We start from the raw sequence: 27,513 nt of genomic DNA, 5'->3' as shown, positions 1-27,513 counted from the left end.
CGCTGGAATTTATCTATCATCTCGGTAACGTTTTTGCGATTATTAAATGATCCTGTAATGAAGCGCGCTGCTCTCCATTGGATCTTCTCTATCTCTTCTATCAACCCTATCTGGTACGGATCCCACACTGCTGAGCAGTATTCAAGCAGTGGGCGAACAAGTGTACTGTAACCTACTTCCTTTGTTTTTGGATTGCATTTCCTTAGGATTCTTCCAATGAATCTCAGTCTGGCATCTGCTTTACCGACGATCAACTTTATATGATCATTCCATTTTAAATCACTCCCAATGCGTACTCCCAGATAATTTATGGAATTAACTGCTTCCAGTTGCTGACCTGCTATTTTGTAGCTAAATGATAAGGGATCTATCTTGCTATGTATTCGCAGCACATTACACTTGTCTACATTGAGATTCAATTGCCATTCCCTGCACCATGCGTCAATTCGCTGCAGATCCTCCTGCATTTCAGTACAATTTTCCATTGTTACAACCTCTCGATATACCACAGCATCATCTGCAAAAAGCCTCAGTGAACTTCCGATGTCATCCACAAGGTCATTTATGTATATTGTGAATAGCAACGGGCCTACGAGACTCTCCTGCGGCACACCTGAAATCACTCTTACTTCGGAAGACTTCTCTCCATTGAGAATGACATGCTGCGTTCTGTTATCTAGGAATTCTTCAATCCAAGCACACAATTGGTCTGATAGTCCATATGCTCTTACTTTGTTTGTTAAACGACTGTGGGGAACTGTATTGAATGCCTTGCGGAAGTCAAGAAACACGGTATCTACCTGGGAACCCGTGTCTATGGCCCTCTGAGCCTCATGGACGAATACTGCGAGCTGGGTTTCACACGATCGTCTTTTCCAAAACCCATGCTGATTCCTACAGAATAGATTTCTAGTCTCCAGAAAAGTCATTGCACTCGAACATAATACGAGTGACAAATTTCTACAACGGATTGACGTTAGATATATAGGTCTATAGTTCTGCACATCTGTTCGACGTCCCTTCTTGAAAACGGGGATGACCTGTGCCATTTTCCAATCCTTTGGAATGCTATGCTCTTCTAGAGACCTACAGTACACCGCTGCAAGAAGGGGGGCAAGTTCCTTCGCGTACTCTGTGTAAAATAGAACTGGTATCCCATCAGGTCCAGCGGCCTTTCCTCTTTTGAGCGATTTTAATTGTTTCTCTATCCCTCTGTCGTCTATTTCGATATCTACCATTTTGTCATCTGTGCGACAATCTAGAGAAGGAACTACAGTGTTGTCTTCCTCTGTGAGACAGCTTTGGAAAAAGACATTTAGTATTTTGGCCTTTATTCTGTCATCCTCTGTTTCAGTACCATTTTGGTCACAGAGTGTCTGGACATTTTGTTTTGATCCACCTACCGCTTTGACATAAGACCAAAATATCTTAGGATTTTCTGCCAAGTAAGTACATAGAACTTTACTTTCGAATTCATTGAACGCCTCTCGCATAGCACTCCTCACACTACATTTTGCTTCGCGTAATTTTTGTTCATCTGCAAGGCTTTGGCTATGTTTACATTTGCTGTGAAGTTCCCTTTGCTTCTGCAGCAGTTTTCTAACTTGGTTGTTGTACCACAGTGGCTCTTTTCCATCTCTTATGATCTTGCTTGGCACGTACTCATCTAACACATATTGTACGATGGTTTTGAACTTTGTCCACTGATCCTCGACACTATCTGTACTTGAGACAAAACTTTTGTGTTGAGCCATCAGGTACTCTGAAATCTGCTTGTTGTCACTTTTGCTAAACAGGAAAATTTTCCTACCTTTTTTAATATTCCTATTTACGGTTGAAATCATCGATGCAGTAACCACTTTATGGTCACTGATTCCCTGTTCTGCATTAACTGTTTCAAATAGTTCGGGTCTGTTTGCCACCAGAAGGTCTAATATGTTATCGCCATGAGTTGGCTCTCTGTTTAACTGCTCAAGGTAGTTTTCAGATAAAGCACTTAAAAAAATTTCACTGGATTCTTTGTCCCTGCCACCCGTTATGAACATTTGTCTCCCAGTCTATATCCAGCAAATTAAAATCTCCACCCAGAACTATAAAATGGTGGGGAAATCTACTCGAAATATTTTCCAAATTATACTTCAGGTGCTCAGCCACAACAGCTGTTGAGCCAGGGGGCCCATACAGACATCCAATTACCATGTCTGAGCCTGCTTTAACCGTGACCTTCACCCAAATTATTTCACATTTCGAATCTCTGTCAATTTCCATTGATACTATTGCACTTCTATTGCTATAAACACACCTTCCCCTTCACTGTCCAGCCTGTCTCTGCGGTATACATTCCAATCTGAGTTTAGAATTTCATTACTGTTTACATCTGGTTTCAGCCAACTTTCTGTCCCTAGTACTATGTGGGCATTGTGACCGTTTATTAATGAGAGCAGTTCTGGGACCTTTCTATAGATGCTCCTGCAGTTTACTATTAGCAGATTAATATTGTTATTCCCTGTTGCATTTTGCCTGCTCCTACCTTGCCGCGTTCCAGGAGGCGTCTTGTCGGGCCTAGGGAGTGAATTTTCAACCTAAAAAACGCACATGTGCACTCCACACGTACTCCGCTATCCTTGTAGACGCTTCCTGCATGTAGTGCACGCCTGACCTATTCAGGGGGACCCTACATTTCTCCACCCGATAGCGGAGGTCGAGAAATTTGCGCCCCAGATCTCTGCAGAATCGCCTGAGCCTCTGGTTTAAGCCTTCCACTCGGGTCCAAACCAGAGGACCGCGATTGGTTCTGGGAATGATGCTACAAATAGTTAGCATGGAAAATAGTTTTAGTGAAACTAGGTCAACTTTTCATAATTCCTTTCTCAAGTTTTAACTAAGACAAATTTCAAAGCTGTTATAATACATGCAGGGACAAATTCTTTGCGAAGCAACAGCCAGGAAGAAATAATAAATGAAACACGAAATGTAATTTGCTGTGCCAAAACTGTTTATACAGGCTCAAGACTCGTAATCAGTGGAATTTTACAAAGAAGATCAGTGAGTAATACTCACATAAACAATTTAAACAGTGGCATTAGGGGACAATGTGATGAACTTCGTGCAATTTTCGTTGACCCAAACAAATTCCTGAGTGACAAATGTCTGGGTAGGGATGGTGTTCATTTAAATAGACTTGGTTCCATGACTTTTAGTAAAATGCTCGTTGATATTTGTAAAATAATTAAAAATTAGGGAAACTGATACTGTCTGTAGGGGGTGACAAATCAAAAATATCTTCTCTAAATAAAAATCGTGAAAGTAATCAAAATGTAGAAGCTTCTCAAGGATTTTTGGAGCCTCACCAGGACACAGAACAGGACATGACACAGAATATGACTAAAAAACTTTCTCATATTAACAGAACACTTAACTCTGATGCAAGTGAGTTTATGTAGCATTAGGAATAAATTGTTGGAACTGGAGCATTTTTGCATTGATAAGAAAGTAGATGTTTTTTGTGTATCAGAGCACTGGCTGAGGAGTAGCGAGGTAAATTGCTTTATTCCTCAGGGATATGTTGCTACAGATGTAATGTGTTGGGAAGTGAAAAAAAAATGGGGGGGGGGGGCAGACATTTTTGTTAAAGAGGGGACAATATTCAAAAAAATTGATATTAGCTCATACTGTTCCGAAATGGATGGGGAATTCATCTGTGTAAATCTTGTGGATCATAACCTAATTATTGTAAGTCTCTACAGATCACCAAGTGGTGACGTCTGTTTTCTTTGAGAAATTTGATTTGAAACTGCTTTTGAGAACTTCATTAAAATTTATTTAGATTTGTGGTCTTGTTCTCCTCTTACAAAAAAACTTAAGTGGTACACAGATGAACTTACCAATATGAGGGAAAATATGTTATCATTGTACCACATGTATAAAAATTTTCTTAAATATGGAATGGAGCAAAAAGATGAATTGTACAAAATGTATCTTGAATGTAAGAGAACCTACAGAACTAAGCTTAGAATGGCAAAAAGAATAGCATACAAAAGATACATTGAAGGAGCTCCGAATAAGTGGAAAGCTGCATGGAATGTTGTTGCACAAGAGCAATGTAGGAATGATGAACATAGCATAGCTCTTGACCCGGATAAAGTTAACCATTTTTTCATGGACTCTGTAAGTGATATTATGAAGAAAATTGAAACAACAAACACTAATGCAAGTCATCTACTTTAGCAACAACAACCTGCAAACAATATCTTTAAATGGAGGACAATCGCAACCACTGAGATTACAAAGGAAGTGGCAAAGTTCTCAAATTCCAAGAGCATGGACTACTCTTGGTTGTGCAATAACATAATTAAAAAAACAGTGCATATAATTAGTGAACCATTGGCCTTTCTGTTTAATAGGTGTCTAGAGTTTGGAGTCTATCCTACAACTCTAAAAATATTGAAAGTTATCCCAGTGTATAAAAAAGGGGACAAACATGATCTCAAAAATTACTGACCAGTTTCAACAGTTCCCAATTTCTCGAAAATATTTGAATCTCTTATTTATAACCAACTAAACTACTACTTTGAGTCGCATAACTTACTCTCTAATAGTCAATTTGGCTTCTGCAAGGGAAGAAATACCACCACTGCTGTTCTTTCAATTGTGAATGAAGTAATAACAGCCTTCGAGAATAAAAATAAAGCCTCACTTCTTTTATGTGATTTAAGTAAGGCATTTGACTGCATTTCTCATGATTCTTACTTGCTGAACTCAAATTCTGTGGTGCACAAGACTCTGCATTGGCAGTAATTGAATCATACCTAAACAATGGGAAGCAGTTTGCCTCTGTCAGAAACAAAGACTCACAATTGCTAGAAGTTAAGACAGGAGTCCCACAAGGTTCTGTCCTTGGGCCCTTCTTTTTTATAATTGCAGTCAATGATTTACCCCATTGTATTCCCAATACTGTTATTTGTTATGCTGATGGCTAAACTTTGCTTGCTCAGCAAGAGAATATTTCATTTCTGCAAGATATGATGGAAGATGGCTGGAAGCAACACTAAATTGGTTCTCATCAAATACACTGCTTTGCAAACCTGATAAAAATCAACAGATTATACTAGGATTGTCAAAAGAGGTAGAGGTGAAAGCAGTTAAAATTCTAGGAATTCATGTACACTCTAAGTTAACATGGGAAACACACATCAGCCATAGCTGCACAAAATTGTCTCGAGTTATGTATTTAATGTGGAAACTGAGAAGCCTGGTGACAAAAGAATATTTAAGAGTTATTTATTTTGGACTCTTTAAGTCACATATAGAGTATGGACTGCTGATATTGGAACACTCTCTTCACATCACTGAAGTTCTAAAAATTCAGAAGAAAGTGATATGGGAAATGAGCAATTCTGGTAGATCAGAGCACTGCCAGCCACTGTTCATTCAGCTGAAAATATTAACAGTTATTAATCTTTATATATATATGCCTCAGCATTGTATGCAAAAAACAATATAGCAGATTTTGAAATGAGGGAAAACATACACCACCATAATACCAGAGGCAAAACAAAATTAAACATACCTAGGCACAGGCTGACAAGAACAGGGAATTCTCATCTAATCAAAGTCTAAAAATATTTAATAAACTTCCATTTTCTTCTCGGTCGGCTCACATAAGTAGCTCCAGGAGCAAGCTACTAAACTGGTTACTAATCAATCCTTTTTACAATATAACAGAATTTATTAATATAAAATCAATTGACATTAATTTTTAAGGATTTCATTATGTGATGTCACTGAATGTATTTATCTTGTATAATAGTGTATGTTATCATCTATGGGCACTATTTGCAATGTTCATTTAGCTTTAAGGTACTATTCAAGGAAAATGTTATATGATATCCATGTAAATTGCCTGTTCCACCTCAGGTGGTCAATGGTGAATAAAGAATCTGAATCTGTCATTCTCTAAATGTGATCAAACAGAAGCCACAGACCTGTTGTATAAGTTCTTCTACAAACTAATGTCAGTTGTTTCTCTTCTTGGTTCTCCACGTTCTGGCTGCACAGATTTTATTGTGACAAATGATTTATAATAGTCTAAAGCCCATACAGATTGGCAACTGATATTCATTATTTCTGTCTGTAACTTCAATGAAAACATATAACTAATCCACTGGTTTACACCCATTTCTAAGACACCTTGTTCTTTCCATTTGGTCCTTTTTACAGCCATTTCCTGCCTGACTTTTTCTTGAAATATGTACAGCTAGTTATTCTCAGCGAATTGCAGAATCATGACTTCTCTGTCTTATGCTGACTCCAAAGATCCTGCCTGATGAGTCATTTTTTGACTTTCTCCCTGCTGTTGAATTAAAGTTGCTCATTGATAGCCTATAGCATGAGTTTGCCTGTTTTTAATGGTTGTTGTAACTCGTCAAGATCATCAGCTTTTTCATCATATTGTGAGGAGGTTGCTGGAGCAAAAACTTCTGCTGTTTCCAATGAGCATCTTATATCCATTTTCAATATTATTCTTTTATTTATTTGTTGTTCTTTTACAAAAATATGCACAAAACATACATTTAATATTGGACAGTTCGTAGTAAGTATGACGTATGCCTGCTTTATTTCTTCGTTGATAGTCCTCGGTGTCGACGTACTGCATTGTTATACTGGCTGAAAAAATGGGGGGGGGGGGGGGGGGGGGCGATGGAAGTTCAACAACAACTACTGTAAATGATGTAGCTGACAGTTCCACAATTGTGTTTCACAGTCAGTGTGCGATTTGCAAGGGGGATGGGGGGGGGGGGGATTTCCCCTCCTCTGGTTTTAGTTTATGCATTCCAACCTGGGATGTTTATTTCCCATGCACTGGAGTAAAACTTTACATATAATTTAAATTTGTGGAGCCGAACGCTGAAAGTTTTTAATAAGTCTTACTATTAATACTATTAATATGTTTCAGTTTTCTATCATCGGAATAAGTACAGTTTTCACAAATGTGCCTCTACTTTTTGAATTCCCCCTCGTATACCTGTATGTAGATGATTTTGTAAATAAGCTTTACCTATTATGTACTTTTAAAGATATAACAAGGGATGGCTTTTCTGATAGTGCATACACATGAATAGTGAGTTCCGGCATTAACATCTATTTATAAATAGCTGTTTAACCATGCGTAATGCCACGGTCCAAGCTAGTAACATATATAATTCTGCTAACCCCCTAAGACATCCCCCCCCCACTGGTAAAAGCACAAATCGCACCCTGTTCACAGTTCTTTACTTCCCCAATAATATGGCCAGTTTACTATTGTGTAAAGGTTGATAAGCCTCATTAACAGGTTGCAGGCAACATCAGCATACTGCTACAATAGTTTGCTGTTGAACACCTATGAGCAGTAAAAAACGAACCACACAATTCACAGTTCTTGCAGAATAATATGATATGTGTGACATTATTTTTCAAATAAATCAAACATACATTGTCATTAATTGTTCTAACAAATGGCCTATCTGTGATACACTTATTCCACTGTTAAGTTGGTGCATTGTTGTTAATCTAACCAATACACATTTCACGTCTGAAAATCAGCTGTGGACTGACTGTCTCGGGACCAAAAATCTGTCCTGTATATATCCTCACAGTAATAGGAACTGAAACTATAGATTGTTTGATGTTTAAGTCACAGAAATTACAATTAAAACATAACTCATTTAATTAACTGAAAACATCAAAAAATTCCTTATTTTTAACAGTTCCTTCTACCGCAAAGATTAGATTGAATTATTTGTTTAAATAATGAAATTAACGGATATAGTTATATGAACAATGTTTTCGACAAACATGGTCATTATTTTGGAATTAATTAAGTGCTGGCTTTGCTAATATATTTCCAAATAGAGCCAAATAAATAGTTTAAGATTCCTAGTAGTTCTTCTTCCAAATGTTTATAATTAGTACAGAATTTATATTTGTCAGCAATAGAATCCAAGTCATGGAACAATTACTGATTTCACCATATAATGATCTATAGCAAGCGATATTAACTTGAAATGGTGAAAATAAATTAGGAAATTAATCACATACACAAACTAAGCACAAAATTAGATCTGGTTCTATATTCGTTAAGACTGAGGGCCAACCTTTCTCTGTAATGGTGATTACGCAAAAATGAAAATAAAATGAATTTAAGGAAGCAGATGGCAAAACGAGAGAGGAAGTAAAGAGATCCCAGCTTGCTTCGTCACATAAGATGTGATGATTTGATGGTGTGAGGCGATGCAATGAGAATTTACGAAACATGATTCTACATAGTTATTACTTCTTACAGTTTTATTTTAGTTTCATGTCCCTCTCACACATATGCAAAACAAGGACCTGGTTGGCACATTTATGGATTAAAAAGCATTACAAAAATATTACAGTTTCACAATTACCTCCCTCAGTCCCCCTCCTCCTTCTCCTTCTCCTCCTCTTCCTATCCTCTCATCCCCCCGGCCCCCCCTCCCACCCCACCCTCCTCCATTGCCCCTTCCTCTTCTCTTCTGTAGAAACACATTGTCATGAGGAACCACAGTGTTTACTTGTTCTGGTTCTGAAACATACTTCTCAATACATCTGGATGCATTTCATATCTGAGATATCCACCTGTTGAAGTCTGTGTTTTCTAAGTAGGACTGCAATCATTTGTTGCCTATCCAGAAATCTCTTTCTCTGTAGTTTGTTGTTGATGCTGTTGTCACTGCTTTTTCTGTCAATAGCATAGTCTGACTATAGTCGATCAAAATTATCCACATAGTTCATATTGGAATTGTAGTCTTTCAACACAATTGGACAAGTGATATTTGCTATTGTTCCATCTTTCATTTTTCTAGTTACTGTGGATACATCTGATGGTGAATGACATGTTGAAATCAAGTTGACTGCCCTGTTATCTTTCCATCTATAGATTACTACACCAGCCTTGCTTATTTTGTAATCGAATTCTCCTCTTTCCAGTTCCTTTTCCTCCTTGAGTTTTGGCATGTTTTTCTTTCTGGGATTTATTGTTCCACAAGCGTACACGCCATTGGATTTTAGGTCCTTGAACAGATCATATGATGTAAAATAATTGTCCATGAAAATAATATGATTCTTTCCATGAAGACCACTGGTTAAATTTAGAACTACTTTCGATCCTAGCCCCACTACTGGAGAATGTGAAGCTTTTCCTGTATAAACATCAAATTTACAGTTTTATGATGACTGATCTGTTTCACAGAGGAAGACTGCACTGTAGTTCCTTCTCTAGATTGTCGCACAGATGACAAAATGGTAGATATCAAAATAGACGACAGAGGGATAGAGAAACAATTAAAATCGCTCAAAAGAGGAAAGGCCGCTGGACCTGATGGGATACCAGTTCTATTTTACACAGAGTACGCGAAGGAACTTGCCCCCCCTTCTTGCAGTGGTGTACCGTAGGTCTCTAGAAGAGCATAGCGTTCCAAAGGATTGGAAAAGGGCACAGGTCATCCCCGTTTTCAAGAAGGGACATCGAACAGATGTGCAGAACTATAGACCTATATCTCTAACGTCGATCAGTTGTAGAATTTTGGAACACGTATTATGTTCAAGTATAATGACTTTCCTGGAGACTAGAAATCTACTCTGTAGGAATCAGCATGGGTTTTGAAAAAGACGGTCGTGTGAAACCCAGCTCATGCTATTCGTCCACGAGACTCAGAGGGCCATAGACACGGGTTCCCAGGTAGATGCCGTGTTTCTTGACTTCCGCAAAGCGTTCAATACAGTTCCCCACAGTCATTTAATGAACAAAGTAAGAGCATATGGACTATCAGACCAATTGTGTGATTGGATTGAGGAGTTCCTAGATAACAGAACACAGAATGTCATTCTCAATGGAGAGAAATCCTCCGAAGTAAGAGTGATTTCAGGTGTGCCACAGGGGAGTGTCATGGGACTGTTGCTGTTCACAATATGCATAAATGACCTGGTGGATGACATTGGAAGTTCACTGAGGCTTTTTGCAGATGATGCTGTGATGTATCGAGAGGTTGTAACAATGGAAAATTGTACTGAAATGCAGGAGGACCTGCAGCGAATTGACGCATGGTGCAGGGAATGGCAATTGAATCTCAATGTAGACAAGTGTAATGTGCTGCGAATACATAGCAAGATAGATCCCTTATCATTTAGCTACAAAATAGCAGGTCAGCAACTGGAAGCAGTTAATTCCATAAATTATCTGGGAGTACGCATTGGGAGTGATTTAAAATGGAATGATCATATAAAGTTGATCGTCGGTAAAGCAGATGCCAGACTGAGATTCATTGGAAGAATCCTAAGAAAATGCAATCCGAAAACAAAGGAAGTAGGTTACAGTACACTTGTTCGCCCACTGCTTGAATACTGCTCAGCGGTGTGGGATCCGTACCAGACAGAGAAGATCCAACGGAGAGCAGCGCGCTTCGTTGCAGGATCATTTAGTAATCGCGAAAGCATTATGCAGATGATAGATAAACTCCAGTGGAAGACTCTGCAGGAGAGATGCTCAGTAGCTCGGTACGGGCTTTTGTTAAAGTTTGGAGAACATACCTTCACCGAAGAGTCCAGCAGTATATTGCTCCCTCCTACGTATATCTCGCGAGGAGACCATGAGGATAAAATGAGAGAGATTAGTGCCCACACAGAAGCATACAGACAATCCTTCTTTCCACAAACAATACGAGATTGGAATAGAAGGGAGAACCGGTAGAGGTACTCAGGGTACCCTCCGCAACACACCGTCAGGTGGCTTGCGGAGTATGGATGTAGATGTAGATGTAGAAACATCCATGCTTTGTACCCTCTTTTTGTAGGTTTGTCCCTCATATATTGTTTGAGAGATGATCTGCCTTTGAATTTAACCATTGCTTCATCAATACCAAGTTTTTGATGTGGTTTAGAGCAATCCTGGAATTTCCTGTTCAAATGGTCTAGAAATGGACGTATTTTCTACAGTTCATCATAATTCTGACTGTTTCTGTCAGGAGCGACTGATTTATCATTGAGGTGCAAGTTACTCAGTAGCCAACTAAACTGTTTTACTGGTAACAGCTTTGAAATGTAACTTTCACCAAGAACTGGATCAGTGACCCAGTAATCTCTGTAGATAGGTTTTTTAGTGATACCCATATAAGGATTTATTCCATTAAAAGTCTTAATTTCAACTTCGTTGGTGGGCACAAAAGTTTTGCCTTTCTGTGTAGCATACAAATTAGTTTGGAACACCGTGTGTTTTATTAGTGTTTCATTGGAAAATTCACAAAACAAGTCATTTGGCTTTAGGTTCACTTTGTTCTTTATTTCTGTGGTCACACCACCTTCTCCAATAAATATTGGCACTTGGTCAACTCTTTACCCTGACTGTTGATGGAACAGTAGATGGTAAAATATTATTTTCACTGACATCATCAGTTTCACTGTCATCCCGAGAATCACTACTGCTTGACACACGACTGCACACAAGAGTAGAACTTGCACAGCTTGTCGTGAATGTGGGGTCATTTCCATCACTGTCAACACTGCTGTCAGTAGAAGGTATTTCTTCAAATAAAATTTGGTAACATTCATCCTCAGTTATTCCTTTTCGGCTAGACATATTCGATGGAGATGAAGAAAATATACCGGGTGGAGCAGAAGGGCAGTGGTTAGCAGCACTAACCACACAGAAATTTGTTTGTATATCATGGAAAATTCTATTTCAATTTAAAGTTACATTACACGTAGACTTATATATGTTCAACACATAAATATAAGCAATTACTTACCAAAAATAGTTGTATGAAGAAGAGCTACAGAGAATACTGCACGCCACTTCCAAGAACAGTGCTAACAATGAAGAAGTATCAACTATTGTTCTGAATACGTGGCAAAAATTCGGCAGAAGACCTGCGCTGCCATCTAGCAGCATTTTTAGGCAACAATTAGGTGGTTGGCAGAGAGACTACTGGCCCCTGAGCGGTAAAGAGAGAAAATATTATGTGGTTAGCCACAGTGACCACCACCCATTGAAACTGTCTACGTATGTGGTTAGTTACAGTTTTGCCTGCCCTTCAAAGAGTTACATGAGTGGTTGAGGGAGGTGCACAAACCTGCCATACCCAGCCCACTGCTCCTGTCAGGGATCATCTTACACCGCCTCGGCCATAGGTCTCCCTATACTTTTTACCCCCCTACCTCACACTTTCAGGAATGAAAACTGGCCAGTAAACTCAGTAAAAGTCAGTATTTTTCCGACTGATCAGTTTTAGTCTATATTTTTCAGCTTTGGTTTGTAAATTCTACACCTTAGCTTCCTTAGAAAAAGATTTATGTTTCAGAAGAAAATTTTGTTACCAGGAAAGTTACGTTTGGTGTGGCAAATGGATTGAAAAATTAGAAAATAAATTAGAAAATACCATTGAGAAGGCTCTGAGTTATAGCTTCATTAATAACCTTGTGCAGCAGAGGTTGATTCTTGATCTCTATATTGGGAATGTTATCCAACTGATGTAAAGTCACTGAAAACATCAAGACATTTGACAGGTCTCAAGATAAGTTACAAAATTCACACAGTAAAAATGATACAATTAGATATGAAGCTGTTGGGTCCTCAATTTATGAAACTTGTTTTCTCTAGATGGAGAGAGACTTTCAGAACAATGGTCAGCTGTAAAAAAGTACTTTTTTCAGATCATAACCCAGAGAGAGAGACATTTAGAACAATGGTCAGCTGTTAAACTTCTAAAAGACAACACTACCAAAGCAGTAACTATGTTTGCGTGTGCAAGTGCTCATCCATCTTCAAGATTCACTAGTTTCTTCAGAAGAGACATGCTTTAATGCATCTAATCTCTAATGGAGTCACAAACTTTGTCAAAACTTTCATGAATTGATTTGGTGTTAGTGCTGCCACATTGAGCCTGGAAGCGTATTGTGACAAGTATTACTTGCCCTTGAAAATCTTAGTTTAATAATAAATAGAATGACATTCACTTAGTTGTAATAGTGATTTATTCAATCCATGACCAATTTTGTGGTCTTAATATCCCATCTCAGGTGTTTAACTAACTTTTTACAGTAAACTTTTGTTTATCTGAAATGATCAGCTGGCAGCTGGTTTGGATAACAAAAATTTTGGATAAATGGAAGTCCCCCTGGTTTCACTTGTGAAACCACCCGAATTGCGTTAGCACCACAATATGTGATCATAAAATGAGTGTAGGGTATATAGGATGTTATTGATATGGTTGTGAATAGGCCTGCATGTTTTTGACTAAAAAAATCGTGTTGACATGTTAAAAAGGTGCCAAAGTGTGATTGAAAACTCAAAGTTTTTAAATGCTCAATAACAAAGCTCATTTATTTTGTGTTCTTACAGAAAAAATCCGCCTCATTTGGCAGCAGGAAAAATTAAGATTTTTAATTTTATTACCTACCCTTTTGAATAAAAAAATAAACTACTGTACAAAATTATGAAACAAATCTAGAGATTACTCAAAAGAATGAACAGTTTGTCAAGAGGAACTTTAAAGTAAAAAAACAAAAAACTTGTAACTTATGAATGTAGAAGTTCTAGGACACTTCATTAGAATTTATTTTTTGGTAAAAAAGGCTGTAATGGTTTTTTGTTTTTGGCTTGAGAAACTTTTGTTGCAGCAATATATTTCCAGTGTTGGAAACAAACTATTTCAAGCTAAGTCTTCTCCTCCTGTTCCCTTACGTACTCCAGGGTGGTTTGCATCACTTCGTAACCGACTGTGTGAGGAATTTTTTTCTCTGCTCCGTCATTAGAGACCATAGTCTTCTGATACTTTCTGATTGGTCGCAATCTGGATGATTTCTTCCTCAGTCAAATCAAAAAAGTTGTTTTCCATCCACTCTTCAACATCTTTGAAGTTCGCATCGTCACAACCCAGTAGTTTCTCCAGTAAATTCACCAAAATTAAGTCATTTTCATCTGTTTCTGGCACGCCAGCTTGAGTTTCAGTGTTGCCTTCTTCTTCCCACCATTGATGAGTTGCCTTATGATCTAAGAGTTGTTTCTAAGACCTAACGAGAGAAATTGGAGGAATGAGATTCCAAGCGTCAGCAGTCCAATGAATGACACTTAAAACATCAATTTTTTTAAGAGCTTGTGCAAGATCTTCTTCAGCATCAATTGCACCAATTAAGTATTCAACCAGCTTGTGTCCGTCCCCCCCCCCTCCCCCCTCCCGCCCTCTCAAGAACACCTCCATCGGTTGACATAGAGATGTGGCATTTGGTGGGAGAATCACAACTTTGATGTCCCCATCTTGTAGATCATCTGTGTGAGAAGGAGCATCGTCCAATAGGAGCAGCGCTTTTCCTCTATGTATTTTTCTACAGCAGGAACAAACTCTGCCTGGAACTACTCTTTATAGGTGGTATCATTCGTCCATGCCTTAGACTGATTTGTGTACTAAAATGGCAGAGGTTTATCAGCTGGTTGCCGTCTAAATGCTCTTGGTTCTTTGGATTTGCCAACTAAAGTAAGGTGCAGTTTATGATTTCCAGTGGCATTACTGTATGTGAGGACAGTAACCCTTTCTTTGCTTTTTTTATATCCAGCTGGTGTTTTTTCTTGTTTAGAGGCAAGGGTTTTTGTCGGCAACATTTTATAATGCAACCCAGTTTCATCACAGCTGTAAAGTTGATCACTATTATAACCTTCTTTGTTGATGATTGTGTGCAGTTTCTTCTTAAAATCAGGGATAGCGGGTTCGTCCCCTGATAATGATTTGCCACTGATGGCAATTTCATGAATGCCATGTCGCTTCTTGAACTGATCCAGCCGGCCATCACTACCGAGGAATTCTTACTCCTTTCCTTCAATCAGCTCATAAAAGGTCATCGCCTTTTGACAAAGTAGAGGACCTGAAACTGGCACACCTTTGGCTCTTATTTGTTCGTGCCACAAAAATAAGGTATCTACTAACTGAAGATGTGCATGTTTTCTCATTATTTTTCTAGATTTCACTGTGCTGCCTGATGCTTGGATGGAACAAAAAGTTTCAATTTCTGATTGATTTGTCTTCCAATCAGTAATCAAACTTCTACTGACATTCAGATTTGCAGCAACTTTTGCAGGTGGCTCACCACCATCAATTCTCTGCAATGCACAAAGCTTTTGTTTGAACAAGATCACATTCTGTTTTCGTTTTGCACCCTTAATCAAGTTCCACGTTCTTTTTACCAACACTGACTGATTCTTTTTTGGTCTTTAGCTACTTTTATCTCTTGACATTTTAAATCATGTAGCATGAGCATGAAACATTAAATCAAAAACACACAGACGCACAACTTCACAACACTCGAGACGCACTAGACAAAGCTTTTGACTTTTGAAACCAGGCTGTGGCAGCCATCAAATGAATACATTCAATACATCTGTCCCCTCTCCCCTGTCCTACGCAAGCCCTGGCGCCAATACAGCAGTGCTTTGTACATTCACTGTTAAAGTGTTAAGTGCTTGGCTTCAGCTGATGTGAAGACAACAGGCGGAAAGTCTTTGGCACCACACTCTCATTGTCGGTTACGACAGGTCTATGTCGTGCTGCATAGAGCAATACTGTACGTACTGTACCTCCAACGAATTCCAATAGATGGCAATAGCATGAAACCACACAATATGAACAAGAAACACACTATAACTTCAAACAACACACACAAAAATTGACGACACTCAGACTTTTGACACTCGCCGGTGCACGGATTAGCAGTAGACTACCAAAAAACACTAGCGAATGCATGGCCCCAGACGCAGACAAGTTGAAACTTGTCAAGTGTCAGTCTAGCTATAATCCATTCATCATAAAAATAAACCTGATGTAAACAAACACAAATGCGATGATTGGTCAGAAGCCATAGCACATGTACACTGGTGTTGTTACACTCTTGGAAGTCGGTCCTGCTTATGTATTAGATATCTTATTACTAAGTTACATTAAATGAAACTTTAAGATACTCAAATGTATTAACAGCCATCAACATTATCCTCAATTACACTTTAGCTACATAGTTATTATTTCAAAAATCATGTACAGTCATAGCCTCTGCAGCGTTGTGCACTGATTGTCGTGCTGTTAATGTGCAGTATGAAAATGGCTGAGGCTGCTTTCTATTCTGTAGTGAAACACACGCATGGAACATGGTAAAAAGTGCCAAGAAATAGGCTGTTCTTAATGTTTTTCATAAATTTGTGGAGATAATTGACTTTGAAGTTTTCCCTGCCTTTATATAATGCAAGCTGTTGTCCTGTATTTTCGCTAAGTCAATGTGTGCATAATACACAGCACAAACACGGAAACATGGAAACTATGTAGTGCAATGTTAATATCAGGTTTATTCTTATGATGAACAGATTATAGCCAAAAGCATAGCTGTGTGATGCGTCAGACAGCACCAGTGTCAGCCACAAAAATTGGAAAAAATTGGTTCGGAATAAAGGCGATTTCAGATAAATGCGATTTGGATGAGTGAGAGTTTACTGTACTTGGTTATGTATAACAAACAGTTGGGCTAGTAAGTGCAATTTTGTGAAACATATAGTGTTCGACATTTAGAGAAAGTGAATATCTCAAGGAGCTAAGCACACAGTACAGATGCTATATTTCCATGCAAACCACAAAGCTCTATGAGTCTGCTTGTACATCTATTTTGGAAAAGTCTTATTTTAATAAATCTGTGTTGTGGTATCTTCGGTGCTTGCACCCTGTAAAAAGGGAGAAAGAAGAATTGTACAAAAACATAATGAAATTAGGTGCAGTTCTTCCAATTGAGTACTGTGAACATACAGTAATTAATAAATGGGAGCTGTTGATGTGAGAAGAAGAGAAACAACGTAGTGACAAGAACCTACTGGATGTCTACTGGAGTCACTTTTATGAGAATACATATATCTCTGAAGAAAAGAAATGCCCTACTGTTATGAAAATTGTGAAGGCTGCACTTGCACTTTCGCATGACAATGCAGATGTGGAAATGGGATTCTCATATAGGGGAACATCTTGAATGAAGATGCTCCAAATATGTATGAAAGAACATTGGATGCTCATTTCACTTTGAGAAATGGCATAGAGAATGTGTTTGAGGGAAGGCTCACTTAGTAATTATCATTCGGCAACTTCTTCAATTGTGCAATGGTACCTAATGGTTATTGCAAGTGAAGTTTTTCTTCCTAACAGCATCCTATACAAGCAAATCACTTGTAACTTTGCCTGATATTACTTGTACCTTAGGCACCTAGCTATGCATGACTCTGTTTGTAAAGAATAGCTTAATGTAATCATAAGGTCAAGCCATGCACAAATGTTTTCATCCTTGCAGCCAATTCAGTGTGCAAGTAATAATCTGTAGCTGTGATTCTGCACTCAAACAGTCTATGGTGTTTTAACAAATTGTGAATTAACAAATTACACAGAAATACAAAATAAAAGTTAACTGAATTATAACAAGTGTTCTATTCTAAGATCTGTAATTGATGTAGATGGCAGAGAATCATGTTGAATAATGTTTGTTCAAGAAAGTACATTTCAAATAAATGGGAAGTGGTCCTATAGTATTCAGCCAATAAATTGTGGTCATCAAATCTGTCCTTGGAAATGTCTTACAATTTAAAAGCTGGTTCCAAAATCTCTCTCTTATGGTTATATAATCAATCTGAAACCTTCTGGTGAAAGAGTTCACATATGCAGCCTTCTTTCATGATTATTTAACCATGTGTTAGTGATGATTAAATTATGCTCCATGTGGAATTCAGCCATGAGGCTTCCTCTTTCATTCCTTTCCCCCAGTCCATATTCACCTACAATTTTTTCTTCTCTTCCTTTCTCTCCTGTCAAATTCCAGCCCCTCATCACAATTAAATTTTCATCTCCCTTAACTATTCGAATAATTTATTTTACCTCATTTTAGATTTCTTAAATCTCTTCATCATCTTCGAAGCTAGTTGTCATATAAACTTGTACTGCCATGATGGATAAGGGCTTTTTGTCTATCTTGGCTATGATAATGCAGTCACTATGCTGTTCATAGTGGGAAACCTGCATTCCTATTTTCTTATTCATTATTAAACCTACTCCTGTTTAATTTTGTATTTGTAACCCTGAATTCACATGACCAGAAGTTCTGTTTCTCTTGCCATCAAACTTAACTCATTCCAACTATATCTAACTTCAACCTATCCATTTCCCTTTTTAAATTTTCCAACCTATCTGCTTGATTACGGGATTTAAAATTCCAAGCTCTGATATGTAGAATGCCAGTTTTGTTTTTCCTGATGACAACTTCCTCCTGATTGCTCCTCACCTGGAGATCTGAATCTGTTTAACCTCCAGAATATTTTACCCAGTAGGATGCCATCATCGTTTAAACATACAGTAGAAATGCATGACATCAAAAAAAGTTACTGCTGTAGTTTCCCCTGGGTTTCAGCCAGTCACAATACCAGCACAGCAAGGCCGTGGAATGTTATAAGGCCAGATCAGCCAATCATCTAGACTGTTGCCCTGTGATAACTGAAATGGGACTGCCCCTCTTCAGGAACAATATATTTGCTTGGCCTCTCAACAGATACCCTTCCCACATGATTGCACCAATGGTATGGCTATCAGTATCACTGAGGCACACAAGCCACACCACCAATGGTGAGGTCCATTGTTCATTGCGGGACTAAACTGATATGTTACAACTATATTTAAGTAAAGAAATGTCATAAACATTTGGCCATCCTCAGTTCATTTACATTAAATATAAGCAACAGTTGGTTCACAAATAATAAGCCACTATTCTTGCACAAGTGTGCTCATTATTAAATGACAACAGATTGCCGTTAAACGTTGCTTACACAATTACTTACACCTTCTTGGCAGAAATGTCTTTTGGTTCTCTTTTCAAATGTGGTGTCTGCTAACACATGTGCTTTACCATTTTAAAATTATCACAATTTTAATGGCACTTGCAACCAACATTTAAATAAAGTTATTGGAAAAATAGTAAACTGTTCATTAAATAACTGCACAAGTATGACAGTATGATGTATTGATGCTATATTCATTGCTTTGCAAATGTGGTGGATATGTTGCTCTGACAAACAATTGCATAATGAAACAGATACAAAAAATGTTGAAAAAACACACACACACACAAAAGGCACACTTCCTGCACACACGACTGCCAACTCCAGCATCTAGGGCTGGAGATACTTGAGCTGGTGGTTGTGTGTGTGGAGGTGCTTGATTTGTGACATTAATCCACATGCAGTCCTTTGCTGACACACCTGGGTTGCTTGGAGTGTCTGTGGGATGCTCTGAGCACTTGAGCCTTCTACCATTCAGTTGTATGTCAATTTCACCTTACCTTGTAGCAATTACAGGTAGCAAATTAGCTTGCCTACATACTCATAATGTTACAATTGGCACACACAGCTCGTCAGATACAAGTAGTTCTGTGAAGATTAGAACAGAGTGGCTGAGGAAAAACTGAGGAAGCAAGGAGAACCATAAAAAAAAATTTGTTGTAAGCAAGTATGAACAGAAGTTTGAAAAAGAAAAGTAAATATTGAACATGGTGAACAGGCAGTGAAGAAAATCAAAAAGGAAGACAAGAAGGCAAGATGGACTGTTGAAAGATGATACAGACAAGTGCTTAAAAGAAACTAATAAGGGAAAGGACTTCGTGGGAACAAGAAGTGAAGAAAATTAAAGATGTAGGGGGGGGGGAAACAGAAATAAGCTGATAAGCGAAAAAATAGTGCTGTAATATTTTCCCAAAAAATCAAAAAGCAAATACGAATTAAAATGACCTAATTTTGTAGAGAAAGATAGATGATTTGCTGCATTACATTTAAAAATTAAAAGTAGGAATATATTTTGTATTACTCTGAAAATGGTACAGTACAGCTGCAATTTAATACTTTCTTTGTAGTTTTAGGTATATGTGTGCTGGATAGGAGCATGTCAGTATTATCATAATAAACTGAAATGATTTTCCTTACTATATGGTGTGCTGTAATTTTGTAGTAGTTTTATTTGTTGATTAGAATTTCAAAAATAAATGAGTGTGAGTTGGCTTGTTATAGGCCTGGGAAAAAAGGAATGAGCTTTTGACCCTTCTTTCCTAATGAGAAATATGATTCAGTATTTAGTCTGCTTTTTTTATGTCAAAATCATTAAAGGTCAGTAAGTCAGTTATTTAAGTATTGTATTTGGTTTTCATCCCTGTATTTCACTCCTTTACTAAATTGACTATTCCCTGATGCTTCAGAAAGTGTCTAGTCAACCAGTCCCTACTTTAGTCAGTTGTACCATAATTTTATTTTTTGCCCCAATTTGCTTCAGTACCTCTTCATTAGTTATACAATCTATCCATCCAATGTTCAGCATTCTTCTGTAGCACCACATTTCAAAAGCTTCTAATCTCTTCTTGTCTGACCTGCTTACTGTCCATGTTTCACTTCAGTACAAGGCTACACTTCAGCCAAGACCTTCAGAAAAGACTTGATAACACTTAAATTTGTATACATGTTAACAAATTCCTCTTTTTCAGAAGTGGTTTTCTTCTTGCTGCAAGTATTCATTTTATATACTCTCTCTTTTGGCCACCATCAGTTATTTTCTACCGCAAATATAAAATTTTATCTACAACTTTTATGTCTGCTTTGCTAATCTAATTCCCTCAGCATTGCCTGATTTAATGCAACTATATTCTGTCACCCTTGTTTTATTTTTGTTGATTTTTATCTTGTAACCTTTTGCAAGACACTAACCTTTCTGTTCAACTGCTCTTCTAAGTTCTTTGCCATATTTGATTTGAATTACAGTGTGATTGGCAAACGTCAAAGTTTTTTTTTTTTTTTCCTTCTTTCTGAACTTTAATTCGGTGTCCAAATGTTTTTTTGGTTTCTTTTATTACTTGCTCAATGTACAAGTATAAGACTGCTATCAGGGGTAGGCTAAAATCCTGTCTACTTCTTTCTCAGCCATTGCTTCACTTTCACATCTTTCTACTCTTGGAACTGCAGTCTGGTTTGTGTCCAAGTTGTAAATAACCTTTCAGTCCCTTTATTTTTCTTCTGCTGATTTCAGAATTTCAAAGAATGAATTCCAGCCAAAATGGTGAAAAGCTTTCTCTAAAGTTAAGGCTTACCTTTCTTCAATCTATCTCATAAGATAAGTCATACGGCAGTATGATCTCATGTATACCTGTATTTCTCCTTAACCCAAACCGATATTTCCCAAGGCTAGCTTCTACTAGTTTTGCCATTCTTTCACAAATATTTTGTGTCAGTATTTTAATACCTTCATTTGTTAAACTCATAGTGTGATGATATTCACACCTGTCAGCACTACCTTCTTTGGGATAGAAATTACCACATTCTTCTTGAAGTCTGAGGATATTTTGCCTGTCTCATACATCCTGCACTCAAAGTGGAATAGTTCTGTCATTTGGTATCTTCCAAGGATCTCAAGAATTCTGAGGGGATGTTGTCTACTCCAGCGGCCTTGTTCCTACTTAGTTATTCCAGTGCTCTGTGAAATTCTGCTCGCATTACCCTGTCTCTCATTTCATCTTCATTTGCTTCCTTTTCTCCTTCTGTAATGTTGTCTTCAGGTTTGTTTCCCTCATTAGACCCTCTATATATTCCTTTCACCTTTCAACCTTCCCTTCTTTGTTTAATATGGGATTGTCATTGGAGCTTCTGTTTTCTCCAAAGGTCTCTAACTTTTCTATACATTGCAGGTATCTTTCCCCTTAGCTCTGCATGCTTATAATGCCTTGTATTTCTCAGCCAGCCATTCCTGCTTTGCCAGTTTCAACTTTCTGTGAATCTCAAATTTTTGATATCTATTTTTCCTTTCACCTCATCTTTCAAAGCTACTCATTCATCTTGTGTTGTATTCTTTTCCTGCATTACAATCAATTGTTGCCTAATGATTTCTGAAAAACTCTCAACAACCACTGGCTCCTCCTATTTATCAATGTCCCACTTCCTTAGTTTCATACCTTACTGTAATTTATTCAGTATTAACCTGTGATTTATGTTCAATAAATTACGGTCAGTGTCCACATTTGCCCGTGAAAACGACTTACAGTTTGAAATCTAATTTCAAAATATTTGTATTGCCATTATTTAAATCAATTTGAAAACTTCCAGTGTCTCTACACCCCTGTCCATGTTAACAACTTTCTTATATGATTCTGAAACAAAGTGTTAGTGATGATTAAATTATACTCTGTGCAAAATTCTACCAGGAAGCTTCCCCTTTCATTCCTTTCCCCTTTTTCTATTACTGTCCTTCTCTTCCTTTTCCAGCTATTGAATTCCAGTTACTCGCCACAGTTAAATCTTCATTTCTTTTGACTATCTCAATAACTTCTTTTATGTCATCATACATTCTTATAAATTCTTTCAATTTTTCATCATCTGTGGAGCTAGCTATATAAATTATAGTGGTGTGTGTTGGCTGTGTGTCTAGATTGGTTACAATAATGTTTTCACTATATTGTTAATAATAGCTTACCCACATTCATGTTTTCTTATTCAATATTAGATGTGCTCAGCATTACCCCATTTTATTTTGTATTTATAACCGTGTACGTAGACCAGAAGTCCTGTTCATCCTGCCACTGAACTTCACTATTTCCAAATTTAACCTATCCATTTCTTTTTTTAAATTTTCTAACCTATCTGCAGATTAAGGGATGTAACATTCCATGACACTCCAATCTTTAGAATACCAGTTTTGTTTTTCTTGATGAGGATTCCTCCTGACAGTCACTCAAAAATCAAAACCTTTCTGTTGTACATGATAGAACTTGAATTAAAAGAAGAGCGCTAATGGCAGGGCTATATTCTAAGAACTTTTCAACCTATTTTTCTTAACACACATTTCTGTGCAGAAAATGAGACCACTGATTTTTGCAGAGATCTACATAAATATTTACTCCATTCTCTCAATACAATTTGGAGCTAAAGAGAGAAGTTTAGTGCACATCACCCAAAATCCTGGTCACCAAATAAGCACACTACAAAGCCAGAATTTATGGTCCTGGATGTGCCTTGTCTATTCTGGGTGATGGATGTTTCACTGGCAGGCCTGGCCAGACACATGGCATTAGACATGAAGATCTGCTGTGTATGCCGGCAGCCAAATGGCAGTCAGTGTGTTAAATGCAGTGGTCACATTTTGAGTCTTAAGTGATTGCTCTGATATATCCAAATCTAGTACATAACTGTGCACCTTAATAACCTATAACAAACTCTCATTATGCATGTTCCTTACTTGGGTCTTCTATAATTTACATTTCGCTCCGTACAGCTTTCTGCCAGCCAGTGAACTCAATTCAAATTTCACTTATTCATTTGTGCACACATATAATGACAGTATCATCAGTGTAGTACTGAAATTCATATATTATTCTCTGACTACCACAGGCATAATGATGGATGTTTCACTGCCAGCCAAGCCCAGACAATAGTGTCAGGTGTGGGGCTCTGCTGTGGCCATTAGTGGCCTCATGGCATTCAACATGTTAAATATAAATAGACTACTGGCCATTAAAATTGCTACAACACGAAGATGACGTGCTATAGATGCAAAATTTAACCGACAGGAAGAAGATGCTGTGGTATGCAAATGATTAGCTTTTCAGAAAATTCACACAAGGTTGGCACCGGTGGCGACATTTACAACGTGCTGACATGAGGAAATTTTCCTACCGATTTCTCATACACAAACAGCAGTTGATCAGCATTGCCTGGTGAAATGTTGTTGTGATGCCTCATGTAAGGAGGAGAAATGCGTACCATCACGTTTCCGACTTTGATAACGGTCGGATTGTAGCCTATCGTGATTGTGGTTTAATGTATCGTGACATTGCTGCTCTTGGTCGAGATCAAAAGACTGTTAGCAGAATATAGAATCGGTGGGTTCAGGAGGGTAATACGGAACGCTGTGATGGATCCCAATGGCCTGGTATCACTAGCAGTCGAGATGACAGGCATCTTATCTGCACGGCTGTAACAGATCGTGCAGCCATGTCTCGATCCCTGAGTCAGAAGATGGGGACGTTTACAAGACAACAACCATCTGCACAAACAGTTTGATGACGTTTGCAGCAGCAAGGACCATCAGCTCGGAGACCGTGGCTGCAGTTACCCTTGATGCTGCATCACAGACAGGAGCGCCTGCGATGGTGTACTCAGCGACGAACCTGGGTGCACGAATGGCAAAACATCATTTTTTTCGGATGAATCCAGGTTCTGTTTACAGCATCATGATGGTCGCTTCCGTGTTTGGCGACATTGCGGTGAACGCACATTGGAAGCATGTATTCGTCATAGCCATACTGGCGTATCACCTGGCGTGAAGGTATGGGGAGCCATTGGTTACATGTCTCGGTCACCTCTTGTTTGCACTGACGGCACTTTGAACAGTGGACATTGCATTTCAGATGTGTTATGACCCATGGCTCTACCCTTCATTCAATCCCTGCAAAACCCTACATTTCAGCAGGATAATGCACGACCGCTTGTCGCAGTTCCTGTACGGGCCTTTCTGGATACAGAAAATGTTCGACTGCTGCCCTGGCTATCACATTCTCCAGATCTCTCACCATTTGAAAACGTCTGGTCAATGGTGGCCAAGCAACTGGCTCATCACAATACACGAGTCACTACTCTTGTTGAACTGTGGTATCGTGTTGAAGCTGCATGGGCAGCTGTACCTGTACACGTCATCCAAGCTCTGTTTGACTCATTGCCCAGGCGTATCAAGGCCGTTATTACGACCAGAAGTGGTTGTTCTGGGTACTGATTTCACAGGATCTATGCACCCAAATTGCGTGAAAATGTAATCACATGTCAGTTCTAGTATAGTATACTTGTCCAATGAATACCCTTTTATTATCTGCATTTCTTCTTGGTGTAACAATTTTAATGGCCAGTAGTGTATCATGGAAATAGTAAGTGTGCTCGTCCATGCTATGTTGCAGTCAGGATGTATTTAGGCTGTAGGATCCAGTTGTGTAAGTTCTTCAACCACTTCAAAAATTGTGTTTTAGAAGGGTATGGCACCATGTCAAATAAAGGTAACATACAGAGTTATTCAAAAGGATCTAGATTTATTGAAACAGCAGCTCAAGAAGTTTTTCATGCCATGTTCAGAAATGTTTAGCATGTGAACCATTAGTCAAATAGCACATGTCCAGTCTATTGTCCAGTACAGCCCCCACTCATCCCAAATTGTCCGCACCAATGGCAGTTGCAGATATCCTGATACACCCCCATGTCAGTGATGTTGTGGGGAAGTGGAGGTGTGAAAAGAGTGCCTTTGATGTAACCCCATAGGTAAAAATCACACAGCAGCAGTTCCAGAAAACTTGGCAGCAATGTCAGCAACTGGATATTGATACACAACCAATCCATCATCACAGTTACTAAGTATCCAAGAACTCAAGAACTTCCTTTTGAAAATTAAATTATCACTGTTGACTTGCAACTGCAGCATGAACTACACAAAATGCCTTCTCAATGGTCTGGTGGTAATGTTGCTGGATAGCACTGTAACAAAACAAACTTCTTCCAGAATATAGAATTGAATAATATCATACCTGAATACAAAAAAAAAAATTTATGCAATCACTTGAAAGTATCTTGATCGTTTTGAATAAACATTGTACTTTATTGTTTTCAAGTGGTTGCTGCATGTCTCCACAGACATTGTATCTGCCCTTATATGCAAAATATGAGGGCTGTTCAGAAAGTAACAGACATTTTGGTCTGTCGAAGCAGTGAGTGGAGCTACAGCTGCCATCTTGATGTTATAATGTTCCCACCCTCAGTACACATCCAGTGGTGGTAGCATGTTATTTGTGTCTCAGCTACTTTGCTTTCTCTGACATGCTGCAATAGAAAATCCCACCACCTGTGTGGTTCATTCTGTGATTAAGTTTCAGTTGCCAAAAAACTGCAAACCAATCGAAATTTATCACAACCTTTGTGCTGTGTACGGAAAGGGAATAATGAGTGAAAGCTGATTAAGCAGTGGTGCATTGATTTTAAAAATGGCTGTACCAAAATTCATGATTAGGACCACAGTGGTAGTCCTATCCTTGTGGCTGACAAACTGGTGATGAAAATCAATGAAAAAATTCATGATAATAGTTGTTCACGATTACGGGACTTTTGCAACATTCTCCCCAGATTTGATGGAGTTTGGTACATTAAATTATGGTGGAGAAACTTGGTTACCACAAATTTTGTGCTAGGCAGTTCTCAAAAACCTAACACGAAGACCACAAAAAACAGACTGATGGCAGCACTAACCTTCCTTAAGGATTAAGAGAAAAATGGCATTGTACTGTAACGAGCTGAGACATGGGTGAACTATGTCAACTGTGAACAAAAAGGCATTTGTTTTGGAATAGGGACACTCAAATTCTCCCAAGAAACCAGGAAAGTGTTTGCTAATGCTGTCAGTGCTGTTGTGGGTTGTGACTCTAAGGGAATGATTCTCACTGATTTCCTTGAATGTGGCAAAACAATTAAGTCAGAGAGGTATTGTTTTAACACTGACAAAGCTAAGGAGAGTGATACAAACCAAGTGTTGATGAAAACTTAGTGCAAAAGTTTTGTTTTTACACAACAACATACATCCACACACGGCCAATGCACCTGAGACCTACTGGGTTTTGAATGGGATGTGTTTGATTATCCACGACAAAACCCAGAATTGGTGCCAAGTGACTACTGCCTATTGCAGCAATAAAGACATAGCTCACTACACAGTGCTTTGATACTGCTGCTTTACTGTGTGCCAGTATAAACCAATGGTTGCAATCAACGATGGCAAATTTGTAGAGAGACAGTATTGAAAAACTTGTGCCACAGTATGGTAAGTGCCTCAACTTGAATGGCTTATGAAAAAATAGCTTAAGATTATACTTTTAAAATGTATATAATAAAATTTGGTTTTTCCATACTGTTAATTTTTTATTTCAAAACATCTGTTACCTTCTGGATAGCCCTTGTACTTAGTAACAAGAAAGGGATTCTGAAGCATCCATGATTACTGAAAAGAGTAACTAACAGAAAATAACTGCTTTCACTGAACTCCATACCCTCATCTCATTTTCCCACATCAGGTACATCTCCTTTTCATGCTTTGTATATAATGTTTTTGATCTACATATTTCAATACATGTTTACTAATGGCTTGTTTGTATTACCTAGGTTGGCCACTATGTTACGACATCTAGCACAATTTCATGGAAAGAATCCTGAAATGTTGTTTATGGTGCGGATTGCACAGGGTTTAACACACATGGGAAAAGGTACCATGTCATTGGCACCATTTCATACTGATCGACAAGTGCTGAGTCGTGTGGCACTTGGAGGCCTTTTAATTGTCCTTACTGGATGCCTCGATATTCGAAATAGTATGTGGCTTCTTTTATTGCTTCAGCTTCACTCAT

At 38.2% G+C, this 27,513-nt stretch overlaps 1 protein-coding gene across 1 annotated transcript in view; it reads left to right on the top strand.

The window, feature by feature from the left end:
* LOC126252262 (26S proteasome non-ATPase regulatory subunit 2-like) overlaps positions 1 to 27,513 on the top strand; it is a 201,206-nt gene that overhangs the window by 166,477 nt on the left and 7,216 nt on the right. Inside the window, exon 16 of the mRNA XM_049953134.1 lies at positions 27,272 to 27,477. Coding sequence (XP_049809091.1) covers positions 27,272 to 27,477 — 206 coding nt within the window. The remainder of the gene's footprint in view (positions 1 to 27,271; positions 27,478 to 27,513) is intronic.

Source organism: Schistocerca nitens, chromosome 4 (genome assembly GCF_023898315.1).
Source record: "Schistocerca nitens isolate TAMUIC-IGC-003100 chromosome 4, iqSchNite1.1, whole genome shotgun sequence".
NCBI lineage: Eukaryota > Metazoa > Arthropoda > Insecta > Orthoptera > Acrididae > Schistocerca > Schistocerca nitens.
The sequence above is the reverse complement of the archived record's forward strand: the minus strand, read 5'-3'. Positions and strand labels throughout refer to the sequence as shown.